The sequence below is a fragment of the Pristis pectinata genome, chromosome 13, assembly GCF_009764475.1.
Source record: "Pristis pectinata isolate sPriPec2 chromosome 13, sPriPec2.1.pri, whole genome shotgun sequence".
Lineage (NCBI taxonomy): Eukaryota > Metazoa > Chordata > Chondrichthyes > Rhinopristiformes > Pristidae > Pristis > Pristis pectinata.
Genome location: NC_067417.1, coordinates 25,589,572 through 25,615,725, shown reverse-complemented (window position 1 = coordinate 25,615,725; position 26,154 = coordinate 25,589,572). Strand labels below are relative to the sequence as shown.

At 38.5% G+C, this 26,154-nt stretch overlaps 2 protein-coding genes across 4 annotated transcripts in view; one reads left to right on the top strand and one right to left on the bottom strand.

Annotated features, from left to right (window-relative positions):
* Positions 1-463: 463 nt before the first annotated feature.
* cep89 (centrosomal protein 89) overlaps positions 464-26,154 on the bottom strand; it is a 104,157-nt gene continuing 78,466 nt past the window's right edge. Inside the window, exons 19-20 of one of the 3 annotated variants that reach the window (XM_052028227.1) lie at positions 7,499-7,668; positions 464-1,966 (exon numbers count right to left, since the gene is read on the bottom strand). In XM_052028227.1, coding sequence (XP_051884187.1) covers positions 1,525-1,966; positions 7,499-7,668 — 612 coding nt within the window. In that variant the 3' untranslated portion in view covers positions 464-1,524. The remainder of the gene's footprint in view (positions 1,967-7,498; positions 7,669-26,154) is intronic. The other 2 variants (XM_052028228.1, XM_052028229.1) reach the window with 2 other exon arrangements.
* On the top strand, positions 7,693-18,000 carry zgc:165481 (uncharacterized protein LOC100073327 homolog). Its single transcript, XM_052028668.1, has 3 exons — positions 7,693-7,898; positions 11,852-12,015; positions 17,293-18,000. The coding sequence occupies exon 3, from the start codon at positions 17,293-17,295 to the stop codon at positions 17,998-18,000; it is 708 nt and encodes a 235-aa protein (XP_051884628.1). The 5' UTR covers positions 7,693-7,898; positions 11,852-12,015.

Genomic DNA, 26,154 nt, shown 5'->3' with positions numbered 1-26,154 from the left:
ATGTTCTGGAACTCTACGACTCCACATTCAAGTCCCCTTCAGCTTTTGAAACATAGTGAAATGGAAGTTACTCAACAATTAAACAAGGGAAACCTGCACTTGATTTCAATTATAATAAGAAAAGGTCTTCAGCATAAAATTTTGAGATGTCCTAAAATTCTAACAATTTCTTCCCATTCTGAACAGCTGCTGGTTCAAAAATTCTAGTTATATTTCAATTCTCGATTATTGGATTTACATTTCTTCATTGGGTCAGACAGCAAGCACCCTAAAAAGTATTGTTAATTAAAAGACGTCAAACTGTCTAAAAAATTCAGACAATTAACCTCAAAACCAAAAATGCAGAAATTGAAAAAGTTGGCGAGGATGTAACTTTGGAGAGTTTTGCAAGATCTCTAGTTTATTCAGTTATATAAAAGGTACTTCATTTAATGGCATATGCTAAAAATGCTGCAAGATTATTAATTTGAAATCAATTTGATTGTTTATTTTGATTCATATATAAAACATAAACCCGAAATAGAAGCAATTGTCACAAAAATACCCCAAAAATGGTATAAATACAAGGGATTATAGAAATAATGCAACATACAGAACAAAGTATAAGTTTGCATAACTATTTTGCAAACTAGAGGATTATTTTACCACAAAATAATGCTTGGTGATTTTCACGACTTTTTTTTTAAATGCAAAGACCAAAATTACTAAACTTTATAATCTGATTTTTAATCTTGGTTTTCCATTACCAATATGCCATCAATTTGATGGTCCATTTACATAAAATATTCATATATTGGCAAATTCAGTGTCCATTGTTAAGAATTTATATAAAAGTAACAAATGCCAACATGTTAATTTTATTATGAACTCACACAAATGCACAAATATACATTTTCCTGCTTGATTAGTACCGAAAGGCATTAGTCATGTTAAGTGTTTGGAGATGAATTCTGCATTTCACTGACAGCTCCCATCAGACTCATCTGCCACTAGCCCATAGAGAAGATAATAAATTTGCTTCACAAAATGCAAAATACTTCTAACACTATTATACAACAAGTCCAAAGGTATGAAGCCTTGATGTCATATAATCTCTGTAACGTCACTTAACTGCCTACAACTTAAATCAATATACAAATGTCATTGCAAAATACCATTTGAACAGGATTCATTACAACTAATTTATATAATGATTACCATTTATTTAAAATCTAAATTGTATATTTTATTTTGATTCTGTGACTAGGAAATAAGAGTATAAAATTGGTTCAATTAAGTCTCCGATGAGGTGTGGATATTCAATAAACCAAATTAATATCTGGATAACCTAGAGGTGCCAAAATGTATTCAATGATGGATACTGCTATAATGCAAACAGTGAAAAGTCTTTAAAAGACAAGTTTAAAAAAGACCTTTACATAAATCAACCAGTAAAACATTTCACAATACACAAAATATTTCTATTATACTAAGTTGATAAGAAGAAAACAGAAAACAAATATGAAAATGTTGATGATAATCACATTAAGAATAGAAATCATGCTCATTTTTGTCACTTTCATCAGAAGAGCCAATTTGTAGATGATCAGAATCAGAGTCAAACATTGGGCTCTTGACATTTTCTTCCCTGGGCTTTTGCTTTCTTTGTTGAGTGATTACACAATCTCCACTTTCAGGCAAATGAACAGGCAAACTTTTCTTGTTATTTGGCTGCAAGTTATTCTCATGTGCCCTTCTATCTTCTACTCTTCTGGCAGAGGAGACCATTATATCACAGTAGCTTAATGCTTTTAAGTCTGATTGACTGCCTAAATACCTGCAAGGGTTTTCCTCTATATCAAATCGATCAAAGTTGACTGTATTCCAGGGATTAGTACCGTGTAAAGTGCTACGCAAAAGATCTTTTATCCGCTGATTCTCCCTTGTAGTTGATTCCCATACGGTCTCAAGCTCAGACTCTACTTGCCTAAATGAAAGAACAGATCAAATCTATTAGCATTACTGAACATTTGTCTGAGAGATTAGGTTGAGGTTATTTATAGATTCATCAAGCACTGGATTTTCATTTCCCTCGGGTAATGAATACGTCAGTTAGACTGATTTTATACAACAGGTCTAGTTGTCTATTTAAAAACAAACAGGAATTTAATGCAAGTAAAGGCTACAAAATGTCTTTTGAAAGTTATCCTGAACAAGTCTATTTAGAAAGATGTTCTTCCATGTTTGAATGGAAGGGAATATTGCCATGTCTCTTCTGCTGTATAGCATCAGATTATTTCAATAAAACAGTTGAACTGAAATCAAAAGCTAGTCTAGAGAACACATGAACCAAAGTTATTTGCTGACAAAAACAGTTGATATGAAAATTATTCAAATATTCTCAGAAAGCACAATTCTGCAATTTGATGGTATTTTCCATCAGAGGTTTCCTGCATTTATTTCACTATGATGTTTTATTTTATAGATTTAAAAAGGGAAAGATAAATGATGAGTAACTTAGTGGCATCTAAAATGTTACAATTTGAGCACCATAGAGATAAAAATTTGAATTGCTTCTGAGAAGAATTTTTTAAAATTATATTAAAAGTTAAATCATGAAATCAACCCCTGAGATGCTTTTATTTTAAAACTTGGAAAAATATTTATAGTTTTAGCAACAAATGACTTTCTTCTGGCCCATCTTGACAAGTGGAATCCTTACTCCAGGTTTTGGCAGGCTAATACTTGGCAGTAATGCACAATAAAAGTATAACAGTCCACGAAAATTCACCATCTTGACTAGCACTTGAACAAGATAATAGCTACTACACTAGTGAATCGTAAATATTCATGGAACCAACATTATAGCTGGACCAATGTTGGAAAATTAGAGATGCCAAGAGAGGAACAGGCAGGCCTTCACCAAGTATATGGGAGAGAAATGAGTGAAAAAACTTCAGGCAAGCTAGAAGTTACATTTAAAGTTACAGGCCCAGAGAAAAATCATGGAAGGAAGTCAGAAAAAAAGCTTTGATGGGCCATTCCTCCAGGGGTTCCACTGATCTACTGCCTACACTATTACAAAGGAAGATTCCTCTTAACTATAGCTTCCCATCCCTGCGTCCACATCTAGAATATTTGACGTCACTTCATAAACTTGAGAGTGACCAAGATATGATTTCTGCAGGCAGAGGCACATGTGATGGTGTCATTCACTGTGCAATGTTTGTTTTGAGGGGCCTTGAACAAAGATGTCCTGGGAGTGCCCATTGTTGGGCACTTCCAGGACAAATGAACTAGGATACCTGCCAGGTAACTAAGGTACATAAATTCACCCTTGGGCACCCACCCTGCATGACACCAAGTCTGCACCCGGCCCTCAAGCACCATCCTCGTCATCTCCAGTTTGCCTCCCCAACCCAGAGATTCCCTGCACTGAAAATACCAATCCCTTATCCCCTGGCCAGACAGGCCACAGGCGCTTCTCAATTTCTGATCCAACTAAACTGGCAACATGCTGGTTCCAATCTGGATTACTCTTGTCCGTTAGTGCTAATCCTGTCCCACTTTAAATAAAGGAATTGTTAGTCTGGTTCTTTGCTCCTTCAGTTACGTGATAAGATTAGAGGAGTTGTCTTAATTTTCCATCGATCAATGGAGACTGCAGTTAGATTTATAACAACTACTTTAATTTATAAAGCACTTTAATGTAGGCCGAATGTCACAATATGTTTCACAATGGCATTATCAAACAAAAATTGACACCAAGCCATGTAAGCAGGTATTAGGTAAAAAGCCAAAGAGATCAGTTTCAGAGAAGTATTTAATAGCGGAAACAGTGGAAAGAGAGGTTGTGAGGCAAAGAGGTTTTGTAGGGAACTTAGAGCTTATTGCATGGCAGATGAAGGCATAGCTGACAATACTAGAGATTTTAATTTGGGATATAGATCAGGACCAGAGGAAAGCAAATGTCATAAAGGGATCTAGGTCCAGAGGAGCTTACAGACATGGAGAAAGAGGACAAACCACAGAGATTTGAAAGCAAGGATAGGAATTTTCAAATTAAGATGTTGCTTAACTGGAAGACAGTGTAGGTTAGCAAGCACAGTACAAGCAGGAACTGGAACAAGTTTTGGATGACCTCAAGTTTGAGAGTACAGACAAGGGAGGGCACCCAGAAGTGGCTTGGAACTGTTTCACATCTAGAGGTAACAAATGTACAGTTGAGAATTTCTGAAGCAGATAAAATGGAGAAACTCTAAATGCAGATGAAATTACAGATATAGAATTAGGCAGTCTTAGAGATAACATAGAATTATAGCCTTAAATTCAATGCATGGTGAAGCATGATACAAACTTTGGAATAAACTGGTCTAGTTTCAGACTGCTGCCAGAAAAAAGGGACGGTTTGTGGCTATGAATCAGAGTTTGTGACAGGGCCTGAAGATGATGACTTTAATCTTCTGAATACATAGCTGGGAGACAAGTTTCTGCTCATCCAGTACTGGATGTTGGACAACAAAATCTGCCAATTTAGAGATAGTTGATTGTTTAAGAAAGATACTGTTAAGGTAACACTGGTGTCATCAGCATACATGAAAAATTGCATATTTAGATGGCCTTGCCAAGGGTAGGGTACCGATGAGAAACAGGGGGTGGCTAGGGATAGATTGTTGGGAAACACTGAATATGGCTGCATGTGTGGGAATAAAAGCCATTATTAGCAATTCGCTGGGTATAACTGAACAGTGAAAAGTTGAATCAGGCGAGTATGATCCCAACCTGTGGAAATCAATAGAAAGATATTGACAGAGCGATGCAATTCTTTGCAACAGTATCAAAGATACTGCAGGCAGGTCCATAAAGAGGTTGATGGAGACACAAGAGACTGCAGATGCTAGAATGTGGATCAACAAACAATCTGCTGGAGGAACTCAGCAGGTCGAGCAGCAGCTGTGGGAAGAAAGGAATTGTTATGTTTCAGGTCAAAACCCTGCATCAGGACTCAGATGCTGCTCGACCCATTGAGCTCCTCCAGCAGACTGTTGCTCCATAAGAAGGTTAGATTATATTTGTCACAATCCCACTGTACGGCATTAGTGATTGTAATCAGACCTATCTTGTTACTCAGACAGAGGCAGGAACTTGAAAAGAGTAAAAGAAACAAGAAATTCCAGGCAAAGTAGGCACTAATTTGACAGTATGTAATTTCATTAAAAGACTTGAGAAGACAGGGATGTTGCAGATTGAATAATTGTTTGCAAGGACAAAAGTGCCAAAGGCTTTTTTTGCTCCCCAGGATAAGGATTATGTTTGATGGAGAGGGCTACAATAGCTGAGACAGAGGATAGTTAATAATATCAACTCACATAGGGACTGGAAGGGAAGCTGGAAGGTCAGCACATGTGGGAATTGTGTTAAGGGAAAAACAGGATAGACATCTCTGATAAGATGAGTTTGCAGGAGGCTTGAAGATAGAAAGACCCTGGAGTTAGATACAAGTTTGGGATCAGAGCTAGGGAGAAACCTGGTCCTGGGTCTAGAGGAAGGAAAGCAGCAGAGGCAAGACACCTAGTAGCCTCAAGCTTCATTACAAATTGGCCCATGGGCTCTTTACATTTGTTATGGGAGGTGAGGATGGGTGAGGGCTCTGAGAAGAGTTTGCAGGAGAGAAAAGCAGCTGGGAAGCAGTTAAGGATAACTTTGGAATGGTGAAGAATTTTGGCTGATGAATACAGAACCCATAATGTTTTATGTGGTGCAGCCAGGCCTGACAATGAATGGCTAAACCTATTGTCTGTCATGAGCCTTAGGTTAGGGCAGGAGAGACAAGATGTGTACCAGAGGAACAGATAGGCTGAGAGTGGATATTGGTTTTGAAAGACACCAGGTGACCAAAGATAGTAGCAAGGTTTGGTTGAACATATCGGTAGCTGCAGTCAAGTTGTAATATTTTCCTAATCTATTTTGAAAGAGTAATTAAGGAGGAACTGTTTTCATTTGCAGGTGACTTGATAACCAGTGGACAGATTTTGGGCAATTCCCAAAAGAACAAGAGAACATTCTTTTCACCATGAGCACATTGACCTTGATTGCATAGCTTGACAAGGCAGAGGAAGCAGATTCCATAATGATTATTGATACAGAATTAGATACATCTATTTGGATAAGAAAAAGAATATAGAGAAAGCAAGAGGCGATACTGCTACTAACTCGATAGCGCTCTGTAAAAAAAAAAGATTTGTCGCAGGTACAATGAGCCAAAAGAGTTCCACTGTGTTGTAAAATTCTGCTTTTCATCTGGACTCTCAGACTCAGGGAATTATTATGTCAGCCTTATTTCGCAGCTCAAAATTCTACTTCTTAAATACAGAACAAAAATATAATGCACTATCATGTACTGTTCCAAGCACCTTTACATAAACTCTCCCCTGTGCATTTCTGACTACTGTGTTATTGTTTAATATTTATATATTGTTCATTTAAAAAAAATAAATGCTGCTAAATTTGTACAAATTAACATGACCTAAATGAAGATAAAAATAGTCAATCTCCCAGCAGTGTTGAATGTAAAAATATGGCTAATATCCATTGTGCTATTATTAACTATTCATTTAATCCTTGCAAATTGCTCTGAAGGCAGTGGCTGTTGCTTTAACTACTATGTAGTTCAGTAACTACAGCAACCTAGCAGTTTGGATTCAGCTCTGGAAATATTTTAACCTATTATCTCAGAAAATCCATAAACAGCTACATAAAAAAAAATGGTGAATACGTCCATGTCATCCCCTCTATCCCACCCTCTAAACATTATGGGACTTTACTGCACAGCTGCCAGTAGGATACAAATCGCTGCTGACAAGTATTGCTTGAAACAAGATTGCATTCTTCTCACAATCATAACCTCTATTACGCAAGGACAACTTCAGCTGTTGGTCTCAGATTTCCCTTCTGCATCCAAGCAACTGTCCAGATGTATTGTATTAATGACGTTTGGTTTTTGTCTCTGTCCTCCACACCCTACCAGGCAAGGCAGCATAAACTGAATATCTTCATTTCACACTGCTTCAATCAACAATGCAGTTCTCACAACTTTAAACAAAACCAATACTTTTACTGAAGCAAGAGATTTTCAAACAAAGGAAATTCAACATTTTATCTAAAAGTGTAAAACTGGAGCTCGTTTGCTGGATGTTTTTACTCCTTAGATGACAATCAGATTTGCAACGATCAATTTATTTGGCAACAACAGGAAGAAAAAAGAAACCAGTAGCAATAAATCTTTAAATAGGATCAGCAGTGGTTTCTGACATCAAGATAAAGGAACGTTAAATCCAGAATAATAGAATTTTGATTTCTGCCATTTGTTCATGCACATTTACGACAAATTTAATGTGCATTAGCTAAATAATCCAACAAAGCAACAGATGGAAATAATGGAATGCAGGAACCTGGAGCTACATGTTTTCCCATTCATCGATGTGTTCTAATTGGCTTGCTATACCAATGACAGCTTTACCTTTTCTGTTCAAGCAGTCCATCAAGGCTTTCCTGCTTGTCCTTCAGTAGCTGCTGGAGATGTCGTATTTCCCGCTGGTACTGAGCAGTCCTTCTGGCAAAATCCTCTTCCTGTTCCTTCATACGGTTGTTAATGTCTCCTAGCTTCACTGCAGCTTTTGTTTTATATACCTTTGTGAATTAATTGAATGGCACTGTCATTGTCATTGCACTGCTGTGCAAAAAATGTTTACTGATATTACAATAAACTACTGGGCTGTGGATTACCAGAGGAAAAACATTCTTCTGGTCTGAAGAGGCAAGGCATGATCAGGTATTTTTGCTGCTATTTGTATGCCAGCTTTATTTTATTCAAGATATTCACTTAAGGATATGTAACCAACAGGCAAAGATTTCACAGTGTAAGTACATCCAAAATCTTTAAGTTTATTTTCTTTAACTGTTAAGGTTTAAGTATTCTTGGTTCAAATAAACTGCTATATAGAAGCATTTCTGGTCTTACTGTAGCTATAATGCTAGTAATGATTTTTCTATATTGGTTCTTAATCTTATTTTTGGTCTAACATTTTCTTTTTAACCAATTACTGAAATAGTTGCTTTTTAGGCAAATTAAAGATCACTGATGAGGATCGAAAAAACTATTAGGATCCTAGATTTAAAATGAAAATATTAATTTCATAATTTAGATACAACAATTAGGCTATTGTGTATTATAGAATTTGCATTTCTACTGTATAGAAAATATGAATTTTAACACTGAACCTTTAAAAAAACAATACAAATTCATACTGTATCCTTATGATAACTGTGTCAGATCACTGTAACCCTTTGAAATATCTTTCTTTAAAAGCTACTTTCAGGGATATGGCCCAATCCTATACAATTTGTTATCTAGAGAGCTGCAGTCATCGAGCATCATTAACTATAAACAACTAAAATGTACTCTGAAGCAAAGAGGCTGCAATATATCTGGACTAATTATTCCTGCAGTTTCTCTTTTGTTTTGCGCTTGACCCAAAGATTACTTAGTACCATGGTAGCAAGCATGATAATCAGATTAAGGCTAAATTTGTTGATTCATTATATTTGTTGATTCCTTTCAGGATCTTCAATTACTGAATATCACAATCATATTCTAATGCAAGTAAATTTAACTGCAGTAGGAGCTGCTTATGCTAGGGCATCAGATAGTTGATACTTTGCTGCACTTATTCTAATGCCACAAATAACATCCTGTTAAAAGATGACCTGAAACACATACAATACTTTAGGTAGAAATAAAACAATGCCTCAGGTAGCCTCAGTCAAAACCCGCAAATTTTGATCCTGTCAGTGCATTATACAACTCAATACCCCATTCACTTTATCTAATGCTACAACACCCTACATAGATGGTTTCAGCAATCCATTACACACTTTAGTAATCCTTTTCTTGTGTTGCATCTACTTGACTAACATTACTAAATTAACAGTTCCAAAAATTTATTTTCTTTCCCATCATCATTTAGCAGTTGCCAGTGCTAAGTTTCATGTCATTTCTCAGTCAACATCCTATTCTGATTTTCCTGCACCAGTCTGTGCTTAATTGTTACAACCCCCATCATCATTAACAAAAAATTTTTTGACTTCATCTCCAATTCCTAATCATTGCCATGCAACATATACCAGCATTCCCAATATTGATCCTTGCAGTTCCTCAGTGGTAACTTTGCAACATCCTGATGAAGCTCATTGCAAACAATTCTTTGTTACCTTTTAAGCAATCAGCTTGTAAGTGACATAAGTAACCGACTACTGTATGCTTTTCAACCTTGAGGACCAACTTCAAATATTGCATTATATTAAAATTTATAAGTCTTGAAGACAGACAAAAGGGAAGGAAATGAATTAGGGGAGATAGGATTTGCAATCAAAGGCAAAATAAATTCTCTTACTCATACAACTTGTAAATGGAAAGAAATCCAAGTTAATCTAGTGCCTAGAGCTTCGTGATTGAGAATCTTATCAACTAATCATAAACCAGTGGGTCCATTTTGCCTGACAAGTCTCTAATTAAAGCTGGAAAGTGAAATATACAACAAGCTAGATTGAAACAAAGTCATTCATATTCATCTCAGAGCCAAATTTAATGTACAATTAGTCAGAAATCATTAGAATGAGCCAAAATAATTCCACAGCTGACTTTGGGTACACAGAAAACACGTGGAATTTAGATCTTGAGCATCTAGTAGGGGTCTGAGTTTTGTCTCTACATCAATGTTTTTTTTAAAAATGGTTCAGTGATATGTGGTGGCCCCAAACTAAACCTATGCACAGGGCCTGCACAAGACAAGCACTGCTCGTAACATCTGAAGCTCCTGTTTGAAAAAAAAAGGTTGTTTCTACTTGACCTGATCATTAAAGCATCTAAAACATACTATTCCTCCCACATTTAGGCAAATGCTCAATTGAGTTGGCCAACAGAGGCATCTTTGGGTTACATTCCAATAATCTTGCATGCAAGAAGAAAACAAAACAAACAACTGTCTACCAATGAAGAATCAAAACTGTTTTAAAAGAATCTGGCACTAAACAACATAAGCTCCTTTTACTGGTCATGGAAACTAATTGCATGTTTTATATGCTGGCATCAACTGAGAATATTCATCAGCATTAGAATTAAGCCACAAAAAGTCATTGAAAACATGAGTGTATTTAAGTATATCCATTTCCTTTTAATAATAACTGAATATGGCTATTTTTCCTCCAAAATCCAGATTATTGAATCATGCCCTCCATATACAATTAGTTTCATAATTAGGAAAACCCAAGTGTTTTGAGAAGCAGCTGTTATAAGAAATGAATAAATACCTTAGAATATCAATGACTCAATGGAGCGGAACCTGCCAGTTATCATGTAGCCCACTCCACCAGGTGACAAATCAAGATTAATACCATTTACATGTTGATTGCAATTGATCATTGATCTCCCAGTCTCCAGAGCAGCAAATCAATAGCTCTTTGGGGTCAGATAGGTTTGGTATTTCCCAGGTGAAATGAGCACATCTTGCAAATATGCTGAAGGTTCATAAGATTGCAAGATATGGCCTGCATCATTTTATGAGAAATTGCCAATGAAACTAAATATAGTTCTCAGTTCTGACCTTATAAATGGAAGGAAGGTCATTGATAAAACAGTCGAAGTTGGTTGGGCATTAGACATAGCCCTGAAGCACTCCTGAGCAATGTTCTGGGCTGGGATATTTGACCCACAACAACCATAACCGTTCTGCCACATCTCTAGACTGTGAAGTACTGGATGCAGTCACTAATGTACTGAATAAGAGGTGTGTGTGTGAACGCATGCTTTGGCTGCTTTTACTTCGTATAGTTAGACCACTAATCTGGAAAAAGTGACTGAAATTAAGGGAGAAGTTGTTCCATTCGAGAACAAGTATGGCCTGGCAAATGAGAGTGCTGGTGCTGGGGTGGTGGGGGGGGGGGGGGGGTAGTCGGGGAAGAGACTGATTGGGCCTCTGCTCAAGGAAGAAGTGCCACGCCCTCACATCCTCCTGACGTGGGTTGGAGGTATAAAGGGATTGTACATCCATGAAAAAGATGAACCTATTGAGACCAGGGAATTAGAAACTGTCAAATTATCAGGGTGCGTCAGAGTTGTGATCGATGCAAGTGGGAGGAACTGGATTAGGGGAAAGAGGATGGAGTCAAGTTCAATTGGGCAAGAGCAGACTGAAACAATGGGCCGGCCAAGACACCTTACTTGTGGATCTTGGGCAGAAAATACAAGTTGGCTGTGCAGGGATGGGAAATCCTAAGGCTGGAAATTGTGGAAGGAAGACCTCCTGAGGAAATGAAATCTGACTGGCATATGGAAATATCAGTTTGATTGCTCGCTGGCAGAAGTGGTCTAATATGACTGCACTTGAAGCAGGAGGAGGAGGGCTGCAAGTAAGATAGTAGGAAGCAAGGGGAATTGCTTAATCCAAGGGAGCAGCCGAAGAACCCTAATCACCATGGGTATTCAGGAAGCACTTACCTTAAGCCTACTTCACGGAACATACAAGATAACTTTGCTTAATCAACTTTAAAGGAGAGGTTGGACAAACTTGGATTGTTTTCTCTGGAGTGTCAGAGGCTGAGGGGAAATGTGATTGAAGTTTATAAAATTATGAGAGGTATAGGTAGGATAGATAGTCAGAATTGTTTCTCCCCAGGGTGGATATGGAACTGGAATTGCTGGATGTATGGGTCTTGTCTGTTTGAATAGTTCTTGACAGTATAGAACGATTTGGTAATAAGACTAAGGTTGGATGAATAATGCTGTTCAGTATTTGATCTTTGATTTCTTCTGCAGAATTTTTAAAAATCAAAGAAAATCTGAAGAATTCATGGGATGAGGGATACATTTTGTACCTTTCAAGTCATGTTGATGCATAGTTTACATGCTGGGAAATTCTGCAAACAGCAAATGCTCAGAACATATAGATTTGGTTGAAAGACCTGAACTACTACTGCAAGGTAAAAATATGTTTATTCAAAACTTTACATTAGATATTAGAAATAAGACATTGGAAAAGTCAGAGAAATGAGAAAATTGAGAAAAGGTGTCAAAGACCAGCTAGTCAATAAGTTGCGATACTGAATATTTTGATTAAAAAATTATTGAAAGCCCATTGATAAGTATTTATGTATATGATTTATATCACAAACGTTGATATGCAACTGTAATCAAAAGTCATAATGTGGAAGATGTATGCACTGTATGAAAGTATTTTAATTATTTTTAAAAAATAAATAAGTGTCTTTGGAAATGAGAGGAAAACTCAATATTTAGCTTGTTTCCCATTAAAAATTTTTAAAAAGCCAACAGTTCTCGTAATGCTGCAATGACTACATTTATTCTCAAATTTAAGGTTGCAAAACTATAAAACTGGTTAAAGTAAATAGCTTCTTCCAGGTAAGATTGCAGAAATGTAAATGTAAATGGCGGCACAGTAGCGTAGCGGTTAGCGTGACGCTATTACAGCGCCAGCGATCGGGGTTCGATTCCCGTCGCTGTCTGTAAGGAGTTTGTATGTTCTCCCGCGTCTGCGTGGGTTTCCTCCGGGTGCTCCGGTTTCCTCCCACATTGCAAAGACGTACGGGTAGGTTAATTTTGGTTTAAGATGGGCAGCATGGACTCGTTGGGCCGGAAGGGCCTGTTACCACGCTGTAAATAAAATTTAAAAAAATAATGCAACCATCATGCATAATTAAATGAGAATACAACAATTGACTCTCAAAATTCAGGGACCACTCTCTCCATGACTCCCGAAATCACTCATTCCTCAACTACCCAGGCATTTTCCCCTGCAACTGTAAAAGATGTAACGTGTCCCTACACCACCTCTCTCACCTCCATTCAGGAACCTAAACTGCCCTTCCAGGTTTACATGCACCTCCTCCAACCCCATCTGTTGCATTCGGTGCTCCTGATGTAGCCTCCTCTCGCCGACAAGACCAAGTGCAGACTAGACAACCGTTTTGCCAAGCACCTTGCTCTGTCCGCCATGGCCAACTGGAGCTCCCAGTTGCAGGCCATTTTAATTCCCCTTCTCATTCCCAGACCAACCTGTCCGTCCTCAGCCTCCCCCACCACCAAGGTGAGGCCATCTACAACCCGACAGCATGAACATTGAATTCTCAAATTTCAGGTAATCTGCTCCGTGTTCCTTTCTCCCTCCTCCTGAGCTACCCAGGTCCTCTCACACACACCCCTTTTCAACACCCCTCCCCCCACCCGCACCCCATCTCCCAGTTTCACTTCCTCCCCCACCTACCCATAACTCACACACTCTTCCCACTGGATCCCCTCCCCTCTACTGTTTCCATCTGCTTACCACACCTCCTTTATGGGGTTTCTCTTCACTTTCCTTTCTTATCAGATTCCATAATCTGCAGCCTTTTGTTGCCTCCCAGCCACTATTTCCATCTCTACCCTTCCTTCCCCCTCCTGACCCCATCGGCTAGCTATTGCCCCACCCCTTCCCCTCACTTTATACTGGCCATCTGCCCTCCACTTTCAGTCGATGAAGGGTCTCAACCTGAAATGTTTTCCCCCTTCAGATGCTAATTGACCTGCCGAGTTCCTCCAGCAGCTTGTTTTCTGCTCTGAAATGTACAGCTAGCACTAGAGAAAAATTTGTGCGCTGAAACAATGACCCCACTTTTCTACATCCAGTATGGTGTCTTTACTCATGGGGAGATTATCAACCCAATTCCTTTTTTAAAGCTTCAGAAAGTAGCATTTTCCACTACCCTTCCCACTTTCTAAATACTTATTTTAAATAGTCAGGGAGATGTATCTCTGTACCTCAATATACAAGGTTCTGTTTCCAGAGATCCAGCTGTAGTTCCAGTATGTAATGGTAGTAAATTAATACAGCTTTTTCTAGCTGGAACTGAAACTCCATTTGGACCTTTAAATGCCCAACTTCTCATTTTAGTGCTGGTCATCACAAAAAATTGCTTATTAATGTACTTTTAAGCATTTCACATACCTTTACATTAACTTATTTATACATCTTAACTGAAAATCAGTAAATATTCTCAAACTGGAAATGCACAGAAGCTCAAATTGACGGTTCTGTATCTGTACATGACTTGCCGATGGAGTACAAATTTTGCCTATATACGTCACTTGAATTCAAGGTGACCACATTATTTGCACAATCTCAAGTCTAACATTTGATCATTGGCAGCATCTATTCATGCAAATAGTCATTTGCAAATCCAGAAGGGTAGGGGATGAACAATCTCACAGATCGGCTGCTAATTACAGCTTTGGTCTGAGCATTATTGGAAATGCAACCATTCATCCAAGCAGAATCCATTCCATCACATTCTTGATTTTTGCCCTATGGGGGCAGGATATCTTGGTGAATCAGGAGGCAAACTAAGCTAGTGTTCCACCAGTCACTCCTCTTATCAGTGTACTTTCCCATACCAATCTGAGAGATGAAGCACCTACCTTTTCCTTTTTACTTCTTCCCTTCTCACTAGCACAAAAACAGATTGTCACTTTAATTCTCAGTCCCACTCCCATTCTGGCTTCCTACTTTAGACTTGTTGGAGCAAATGTAAATTTGAGGAATAACACCTCATCTTCTGACTAATCAGGTAATCTCCTCCCATCCCCACCACCCCCAAACACCAGATGTGGCTATACCTTCTTGTTCCAATTTGTGTGTCAAATTGTTTTTGTATCATTTTGTTTCAGCTCCCAGTTTATGAAGTGATTATTACCTTGACGACTTTGGTCTGCACTCCTTCCTTCTGTTCTCTACATCTTACCCTCTTTGCAACTTAGTACTCATCTTCTCACTTTCCTAGCTCTGATGAAAGGTCCTTGACTGAAAACATCAACTGTTTCTCTCTCCACTGATGCTGCTTGATCTGTTGAGTGCTTCCAGTATTCTCTGAACACAGCATTTTTTGTGATCACCAAATCCTCCCACCAAGACTCTTGGTGGATTTGCATAGAATTTATAACACAGAAATATGCCACTTGTCCTCACATGGACTATGCTGGTGTTCACACTACAAATACCCTTCCTCTCATTCTTTTTCATCTAATTCTATCAATATAATTTCTATTGCTTTCTCCTTCATGTACTTATCAAATTTCCCTTTCTGATAAAAACAATGCCATCAAGAAGCAAAGGAAGATAGTTATACCTGCTGGAGACAAGCATCTACTGACAGTTAGACTGTGCAACTAGTAACTGCCACTGATTACCCCAAGCCTGGACACTTTCTAGGTTTTGAAGCATGTAGAAGTGCTTCATTATGTGAGGAACAGTGAATGGTGCTGAACATTACAATTCTCAATGAACATCCCTAACTCTTACCTGACAATGAAGGGATGATCTTTGATGAACTAGCTGCAAACAACTGGGCATGGAGCTTTAAGCTCAAGGAACTCCCAAATTTTTTTCTCCCTATTACTTAGTTTTTCTAGAGCACCCTAGTCTTATACTTATTCAAAGGTCACCTTGGTGTCAAGGACAGTCATTCTTACCTCCAGAATGCAGAATTCAGTTTATCCTGTATAAAGGACTGGAGCCCAACTAAATTGATCATAAAGTCTTGTGCAATCCCACCAGACCAGAATGCATATTTTATTGCAAATTGTTTAAAAAGTCAGACACTTTTATGCTGGAATCACAGTTGAGAGTTTTGTTTTGTTTAAACCTTAAATTCATCTATGAAAGCAACTAAATTACCAGGATTCCCAAAGTATCTACATGAACAATGACAGAGGCATTCCAGGTAATCTAAAAGATAAAAACTGCAAAACTACATTATGAGCAGCCATTAATATTCTGTAGCCCTTTTCAATTCCTTATTCATAGGGGGAAGAGGTAAACCAATGATATGTATTCATTATTATTTGAAAGGAAGGTCGATTCATTGAGCTGACATATTTGGAAAAGTTGATTTTTGGTTGAAAAATCTACAATATGCGACATTATATGAGAATACATTTAAAAATGTACAAAGACAATTGGGGGAAAAAAAATTGTTAAAGTACTAACAGACAAGCAGCAACAGTGGAGAGAGAAACAGAGTAGGCCTTTCTGGTCATGGACCTGTTAGCAGAATTGGAAATGAGAGAACATATTTAAGGTTGCTGGGGAGGGAGGGGTGGTATGAAGAGAACAAGGAAACTATCTGTGATAGGACGGAGATGAAAATTGTCAAGGCAATTATTACTTGAAAAACTGGCAATTCAGATTGCCAAAAATGGAAGATGTCTCTGGAGGTAAAATCCTGTTGAAAATGGTAGAAATTATGGAGGATGGACATGCTGTTGAATGCAGAGACTGATGTAATGGAAGGTGAGGACAAAGGGGAACCTATCCTTGTACTGGCTGGGAGGATAGAGGGCAGAACTGCCAATTTCTACTTTGTTCTTGCTTTCACTTGGTCCACATCTGACTACTCTTCCTTTACTTGACATTTCTCTCTCTAGTGACCAATATCCATCATAACTCACTCCATCAGCAATCTAGACTTCACTTCTTCCCTGCATTGCTTTTTGTGAGAACTGCATTTCATTCTCCCAGTTTCTTGATCGGCATCCAATCTGCTCTGATGACAAGACTTTCCATACTAGTGCCTTTAAAATGTCTTCCTGTACCTTTAACCATGTGTTACTATCTACCAGGGCCCTCAACCACATTCTCTTCTTTTTCCCCCCCATAGTTTTACTCTCACGCCCTCTCATCCCAGCTTGGACAAAGCGTCCAGGTTCAACTTCCATGATGCCATCTTCAATGGAATTCCACCACCAGCTACAGCTTCCCCTCCCCTCAGCATTCCAAAGAGACCAATTCTTTTACACCTCTCTGATCCACACTTCCATCTCCACCAACCACTCTTCTCACAGCACTTTCCCACACAACCACAGGAGATGCAACACCTGCCCTTAAGCTTCCTCTCTTTCCATCATCCTGGGACCCAAATAGTTCTCCCAGGCATACCTATGAATATCTTTGAACCATCTACAAGCACCCATATAGGTCATGCCCCACCATTAATAGTAACAGGGATTTTATTTTAGAAATTGAAAATATTAGTTACTACTTTGGTCAGTTGAAGTTCAAGGTCCATGGATTCCACCTTAGCATAGATAAAAAACTTATTAACTGTTTGACTAAGTTGATTAACAATGAATATAAAATATTGTATTTGCCTACAGAATGAAATTGCATGTTTGTGTTATTCTTTCTTCTTTGTGTGTCTGAATTAAAGATGAGCTGCACTGACACAGAAGGAGATGAAAGTACTGAACTGGAATGTAAAATCTGTTACCAAAGGTACAATGGCCATAGCCGAAAGCCGAAGATACTGGACTGTTTACACAGAATATGTGCAAGGTGTCTAAACAAAATCCTAGATACCAACGATAGCTCCCACTGCATGAGCTGTCCTTTCTGTCGCCAAGAGACAGAGATCCACAATGCTGACATTGAAAGTCTTCCTAATGACACAAACATCATGTGCAAACTTACAGCAAGGGACAGAGCAACACGGAATTCAGGTTGCAAAGAGATAGTTTTAACACCAAAGAACTTGACTTCATCCAATTCAACCCTCAATTCTTCTAACTGCTTAGTAATTAACATAAGGGAAGTTCAAAGGAATTCTCCAAGGCGGCATACCACCTCTGATTACCATGCAGATCACAGTCTTGACACCATGTCCATTACATCCCAAAGTAGAATTGATCAAGATGTGTTCTCTAAAATTTGCAACCGTGTGCCAAGGATACTAGTGTGGCTGCTAGGTTTCTTCTATTTCAGCTCACTGCCACTTGGAATTTATCTTTTGGTAATCCAAAAAGTGACTCTTGGTATTATTTGTGTCAGTCTTGTTCCTTCCAGTTTGACGGTTTGCTTGGTTTATGGTTTTTGTCAGTGCCTCTGTCAAGGTATATGTGATTGCTCATCAAGAAACTAATAGCCACTACTTATCACTACAACAAAATCTGGATTTGTTCAGCAGCCTGATTAAATGTGATTGAAATGTCGGCTTGTCTTGGGACCGTGCATACATAGGCACTGGGAAAACAATTCCAAACACCTCCCAGGTTGTGGGATTTCACTCCCAAGTGTCCTGCCTCCAATTCTAAATAACCACTTTTATATAGCGCCTTTCACAACCTCAGGAATCCCAAAGTGCTATACAGCCAAACTAAGAAATTTGAAGTGATATCAATGTGGCAATGTCAAAAGCATGATAACTAACTTCCACACAACAGACTCCCCCATGCTCCTTAACTGGAATCCTCCAATGGAAGATATTCCTTTTTGACCATTACTACTTCCAGCATTTCAATTAAATCATTCCCCAATCTTCCAACCTCAATTGACAAAAACACTCATTTTATATAACCTATCCTCAAAAATGAATCTTTCACTTTCAATCATTCTAGTGAATTTTACTGTATCCCTTTGAAAGACAATATATCCTTTCCAAGGTATGGCACCAAAACCTGATTGCAGTGCCCCAAATGGGTTCTGCAGAAGCATCATTTCCTCATTTTGCAATTCAACCCCTTGAGGTAAAAAAAAGTTTTGATAGCCTCTTGAAGTACCTCTTGCAATTTATTTATACACAGGGTCAACTAAGCCCATTTGTTCTTCCACAGCTCTCACTGTTAAAAACAATCTAATGTGTCTTCTTCAGGTCCAAATGAACAAATTGGATAATGTCATGCACTCCACAATTTAACTGCATCTGCCAGAGTTTTGCCCTACTCAATTAGTATGTCTGCATTCAGCTGCAAATTCCTGTGCCTTCAAACGCTGTGTCATCTGTAAACTTTGAAATACAAATCTATCCCTTCATCTAAGTCATTAACGTACGTGATGAAAGACTCTAGCTCTAGTACAATTCCCTGGAGAACACCACCCCTCATCCTGCCATTCAAAAAAAATCTTTTTCCTATTCTTGATCTCTATTTCCCAAAAAATGCTGACCAATGTCGCAAAGTTAATTCTATTCTCATTTCTGCTTATATAATTTGCCTAGAACTTCATCAAATGCCTTCTGAATGAACACATGAACAACACTAGAAAAACATTTTTGGCTACCATGGGAATAGCCTCTCCAAATATTCAAGTAAGATTAATTAAACTGAAACAAAAAAAAGCTGGAAAAAACTCAACAGGTCAGACAGCATCTGTGGAAAGAGAAACAGTTATTGTTTCAGTCCAGGGACCCTTCATCAAAACTTCTGATGAAGGGTCCCAACCCTAAAACTTTTACTGTTTCTCCTTCCATAGATCCTGCCTGAGCTGCTGAGTATTTCCAGCATTTTCTGTTTTTATTTCAGATTCCTAGCATCTGCAGTTATATTTTTCTGACCAGCTCATCCTAGCACAAATGCTGTATGTCCTCCTGATAGACTCTCGAGTGCAGTAACTTCTTTTAAAAATACAATTGGTAATGTCAACGAGTAATATTTGAATTGGAAAATTGCAGAAGAGCAACTGGTGTTTAGAAAATTGGCATCAATGCATCAGCAATTTCCTCACATAACATCCTGTGATACACACCAGTAGGTCCTGGACATCTCATTACTTTCTCTATTTTTGTTTTGTATTTGTATTAAATCCATTAGATTCCTGCTTTTAATGTTCTCACATACACTACCATTCTGTGCTTTCCCTACACCGCAGAAATGAATACAAAGTATGCATTTGAAAGGCTGCCAGTTGCTCACCAGCCATTATAGTCTCTTTTTCATGTTTTTGGTAGGGCAGCATATTAGTTCGTAAATCATTCAACTTTAATAACTTTTTAAATCATACAAGCTAGGAGTGTCACGGCATTTGGAGCAAAACTTAGTCAATGGAATTGAAGTACAGACCAGCAACAATCTAATACAAAAGAAATCCAGATTCAGGTCAGACTTGTGGGTCAAAAAGTCCAAGTGTTTATCCCAGTCTTCTTACTTATCACAAGTCAATCTGAAGCAAATAATTTCTGAGGTTTTACATGATACTTCCCAAATACTTTGCTTGTTTTGCAATTTTCATTAATCCAAAAAGTAGACAGATATTTTTAATACTTAGTTTAGGAAAAGAACCATTTATCATATTTAAGAATACTGCACTTAAATTTTATAAATTTGCTGGGAGACAAATGAATAAAGATCTCAAACATCAATTTTTCACCATGAATGATGAAGATTTGCTGACTTATCAATAAGGTGTTTTCAGTGGTTGAGTGTGGGGGGGGGGGGGGGGAGAGATACTGTAGTTACCAACTTTTTAATCAATTTACACCATTAGAACTTGTGTACACATGTGCAAACTGCAAAAATAAGTAATTTCAGCACATGCATATCATGTTTATATCTCTCTTAACCAAATGATTAAACTTCATGTTATCCTACAACCCCAGTTCAGATTTATTTTTCAGTAAATGACAATTTGATTTTTCCTTTATCGTCTTTGTGGAGTCCATAACATATGAGATAACCATATTCCTCGAGTCCACAAAGATATTGATAGGAAGTTGATTATCTTAAATAATTGTAGGCCAGTACTTGCTGCCAACACTCACTGCTCCTGATCGCCCCTCTTCTGAACTTAGATCCTCCACATCAAGACAAGATCATTGTTGGCTTGAAATGTACTGGATTCAAGTTCTATCCCTAGCTTTGACAGCTGTCTAAGCTCTGAAGGATTTTTAAGTGTCTCTGGTATTTGTAAACATTTCAAAGTTATTCAAAGTTAGGTAATTAATTTAAAAATTTTAAAAAGTACAAGATTAGCTTGGTTGGGCAACTTTGTCAGCATGGACAAGTTGGGCGAAAGGGTCCATTTCCATGCCATATTGCTCTATGACTCGGTGATTAGCTTATAAACACAAGAACACTTGTAAAAATATTATACAAAACTGGAATAATTAAAAATGAAATCATCTTCCATTTTGTTTTCTTTTCCATCACCCTGCAGTCCTCATTGAATAAAACAGGGCCATGGATCTGCACCAGAATTAACCTGGTAAATGATCCGAGTACCAACGCCCCAATGTGAATTGTCGGCAAGATTGAACTCCATCGCTGGGCAATCCAGCAGTGGAAGATCTCGACAGATATGGCCTCGACTTCTACTGCAAAAAAGTCTGGGATTTCCACAACTGACTACATGTACAGAATCCTGCAACTTATTGCATTTCAATAGATAAATACCAGGGGTTTCAGATCTGTCAACGTTTAGTTGCAAAATCCAAATAAACCCCAATTTCATTACGTAGAAACAAATTTTCATACAAATAGTACAACAAAGCTACATAAACCCACGTTAAAAACTGCAAGCGTGGTAATGAAGTTAAAACACAACAGTCTTGCACAACACCTGATTTTTCTAAACAAAATATTGCCAACAAATTGTTTAAAATGATTAATATTTTCTGTAGGCCAAATATTTTTTCACAAAATAATATGCTCCTATCAGTATGTTTTCTCTAACAAAGAAAAATATGAGAAACAGTGCTTATGGTAAAAATCATGTTGTGCTATTTTCTGGTTTCAATATAAAGATTGATGATTAGGTAAAATAATACAAAAGCTCAAAATGGTATCTTTATTCTGCCTATTGTCATTTTACTGGATTATTACAATATTTTGAAAAACAATTTATATATAAATGAAATAACAGTTATGCCGATATTCAAAGCTTTGCCATGTATTTAAGAAAAAGATACAAGTTAAAATTGCTCACACGACATGGAACAGATGTGTATTAGGACCATAAGTAACTAAAATATATGAATACGTGTGCAAAATTGTGGAGAGAAAAAGAACCTCTAGTCCATTTCCAACGACAGAGTTTCTAACCATCAACCCTTGACATTCAGAGGTATTAACATTGTTGGGTCCCTGACCATCAACAACCTGGGGGGGGGGGGGGGGGGGGGGGGGGTGGGTGGATTACCATCTTGCGAGGAAGCTTAAATGGAAGAGCCATATAAATATAGTGGCCAACTGAGAAGATCAGAGCTGGGGCATCCTGTGGAAAGTGACTCAGTTTTGCAACCCAAAGCCTTTCTACCAACAAAGCAAATGTCAGGAAGTGATAGAATACTTTGTTTGCCCAGATGAATGCAGCTCCAACAACACATTGTAGGTTGAGCAAGGAAATACTGGTAGGCTCAAATGCATTTATTTCAGTGCAAGAAGCTTCACAGGTAAATCAAATGAACTTAGAACATGGAATAATAATATTATTGCAATCACAGACACATGGTTGAGGGAAGGGGATGAGTGGCAGGTTAATGTTCTGGGGGTCAATTGTTTCAGACGTGACAGAGGGGGATGCAAAAAGCGGGGAAGGAGGTTACTGCAGATCTGACAGGGAGAACCCGTTACCAGTATTTAGAGAGGATATCCTGGAGGGATTGTCCAAAGAAGTTACATGGGAAGAATTTAGGAATAAGAGAGGAGCAATTACTTTCCTGGAGTTACATATAGGCTTCCATAGAGTCAGTGAGAATTAAGAGGAACAGATCTGTAAGCAAATCACAGAAAGGTACAAGAGTTAAATGGGTTATAGTAATGGGAGATTTTAACCTTCCCAATATTGACTGGGATTGCTCGAGTGCAATGGGTTCAGATGTAGCAAAATTTGTTAGGTGTGTCCAAGAGTTTTTTGAGACAATATGCAGAGTGTCCTATTAAAAATGGAACAGTACATGACCTTAAATTAGGAAATGGAAATGAAAATGAAACTGGGTTTGCAAGTTTCAAGGTAGTTACGGAAAGAGATAAGTTTGGTCCTCAAGTTAAGGTCCTAAATGGGGGTGGGGGGCATTTGAAGACCAATTTCAATAGTGCAAGAGAGGACCTGGCAAAAGTAGGTTGGGATGAGGTGCTTACAGGTAAAGTGACATCTGATGAGTGGGAGTCATTTAAAAGAGAGTCAGTAAGAGTTCAGGGCCAGCATGTTCCAACGAGGATGAAAGACAAAGATGGTATGATTAGGGAATCTTGGATGACAAAGATTATCGAATGTTTAAATCAAGAAAAAAAAGCATACAACTCAAGAAAAGAGAGCAAACGGGGCCATGAAATATTCTTGACAAGTAAGTAAGGAGAATCCAAAGACATTCTACAAGAATATTGGGAGCAAGAAGGTAGTCTTAGGGAAATGGGTAAACTGTGTATGGAGCCAGGGGATGTGGGCAAGGAGAAGGACATGGAAGGTGGTGAGCTCAGTGAGGGATGTGATGATAGTCTTGAGCATGTCAGTGTTAAGAACAGGGAGATATTAGATATCTTGAACACATAAGCGTCATAAATCCCCAGGACCAGATGAAACCTATCCCAAGAAGCCATGGGAAGCAATGGAAGAGATAGCAGAGGGCCCTGAAGGAGATTTTTGTGCTTTCATTAGCCACAGGTGACATATTGGAAGAGTAGAGGATAGCTAATGCTGTTGCTTCATTTAAGAGGACAAGCCAGGTAACTAAAGGCAAAGTAAGCATTACGTAAGTGGTAGGGAAATTATTGGAGAAAACTTAGAAGGGATAGGATTTACATACATTTAGAAAGGCAGGGGCTGATCAGGGATTGTCAGAATGGCTTTGTGGGAGAGAATTCCTGCTTCACTAATTTGGTGTGGTGAAGATGACATATGGTATGCTTGCCCTCATCAGCCAGGGCATTGAATACAAGAGTTGGGGAGGGGGTCATGTTACAGTTAAACAAATCATCGGTTAGGCTGGAGAGAGTATTTTGTGCAGTTCAGGTTGCCACACTACGGGAAGGATGTGATTAAGCTAGAGAGGGTGCAGAAAAGAGAGGTTTATAATATTATGAGGGGTATAGATAGGGCTGATAATCAGATTTAGACTCCCCTATCCAATACCAGGATAGTGGAGTCTAAAACTAGAGGGCATAGGTTTAAAGTGAGACAGGAAAAATTTAAAAGAGGATGTGGGGGGCAACCAGAGGGTGGTAGGTATATGGAATGACCTGTCAGGAGGTGATAGAGGCAGGTACAATTATAATGTTTAAAAGTCATTTTGACAAAGTTAGAGGGATATAGACCAAACACAGGCAAATGGGATTAACATAGATTGGCATCTTGGTCAGCATGGATGAGTTGGGCTGATGGGTCCGTTTCTGTGCTGTATTACTCTTTAATTTGATTAAGTTTTTTTTGAGGTTTCTAAGAAGACTTATGAAGGCAGGACAGTAAATGTTGTTTACATGAACTCCAGAAAAGCATTTTTTAAGGTTCCATAGGGTAGGCTGGTCCAAAAGGTTAAGGCACATGGAGATTCAAAGTGAGCTATTTGGATCCAAAATTGGCTTGGTGAAAAGAGGAAGAAGAAGCTAGTAATGAAAGGTTGCTTTTCTAATTGGAAGTCTATGACCAGTGGTGTACCACAGGGATCACTGCTGGGACCCTTGTTTGTTGAATAGATTAATGACTTGGATGCAAATGTAGGAGGCATGATTAAGTTTATGGATGACATAAAAACTGGTGGTGTTGCGTACAGTGAGGAAGATTGTGCAAGGCTACACAGGATATAGATCAGATGGAAAGTTGGGCAGATTGCTAGCAAATGGAATTTAGTCCCAACAAGTGATGCAATGCATTCTGGGTAATGAGAGATAGAACATATACAGTAAATAGTAGAGTGCTAAGGAATGTTGATATTTGGATGTTGGACCTTGGGGTTTAAGTCCACAGTACTCTGAAATCTACAATGCAGGTAGACAGGGTGGTGAAGAAGGCATATAGCATGCTTGCCTTCAAAGATTGTGGCATAGAATATAAAAGTTGGGACATTATGTTGCAAACTTTGCAAAACACTGGCACATGGAGCTGTGTGTGCAGATCTGGTCATGCCACTATAAGAGGGATGTGATTGTGCTGGAGAGAGTGCACAGGAGATTCACCAGGATGTTGCCTGAATTAAAGGACTTATGGGGAAAGGTTGGATAGGCTAGGCTTGTTTTCCCTGGACTGAAGGAGGCTGGAGGTTTAGGGAGTGGGGGGGGGGGGGGGGGGGGGGGGAAGGGTTGGGGAATTTAATAGAGGTATATAAAATTATAAGAGGTATAGGTAGGGTAGATAACATTTTTCCATAGCAGCAATATCAAAAAACATTATAGCATAGGTTTAAGGTGAGAGGGAAAGTTTTAATGGGGATTTGAGGGGAAAGTTTTTTGTTTTTACACAGAGCATGATTGATACCTGGAATTCACTGCCAAAGGATACCATCACAGGCAAGGTACAGAGGATACAGATTTAGTGCAGGTAAATGGGATCAGTATAGGTGGGCAAAAAGATCAATGCAGGTGGGCAAAAAGATCAGTGCGGGCATGATGGGCAACTCTATCAGTCAAGAAACTCAACTCCATCCAAAATAAAACAGCTATTTGGTACCCTATCCTCACCCAAAATTTAATTCCCTCCACCACCAGCATACAATGGCTGCACTGTACCATCCACAGTAGCTAGTCATCCGCTCTACTTCAAAAGCACCTTCCAAACATGCAACTTTTACCATCAAGAAGGACACAAGCAACTGTTGCATGCGAATGCTATCACCCGCATGTTCCCCATAAAGTCGCACACCATCCTGATTTGGAAATACATCATTGTTCCTTCATCATTGGTCCAAATTCTGGAACTCCACCAGTATTGACTAGAAGGACCGCAAAAGAAGGTGGTAACTCAGACCAATTTTTTTCAAGCACAATTGGGATGGGAAAAATATACTTGCTTTGCCAGTGATACCTAGGTCCCAATAAAAATTAAAAACTATACACTGCCCGATCCAAAAGTAATTTGAATGGGCAAACCATAAATCTAGTAATTTACTCATAAGTTTACTAGTAAGCCTAGTAATTTCTAGGGTAGGACATGTTTGGCACAGCTTTGTGGGCCAAAAGGCCTGAATTGTTCTATAAATCAGATTAAATATGACAAATAACTGATTCCTTGCCCAATTAAAATTAATTTAGGCTTAGGCTTCAACTGATGTCAAATAATACTCTACCTTTCTTTTCTAGGTAATCACCACCCAGAAAACCAGCTTTTGCTTAAAGAATTTCAGAAAAACTGATGACCCCTTCAGCCTGTTCCA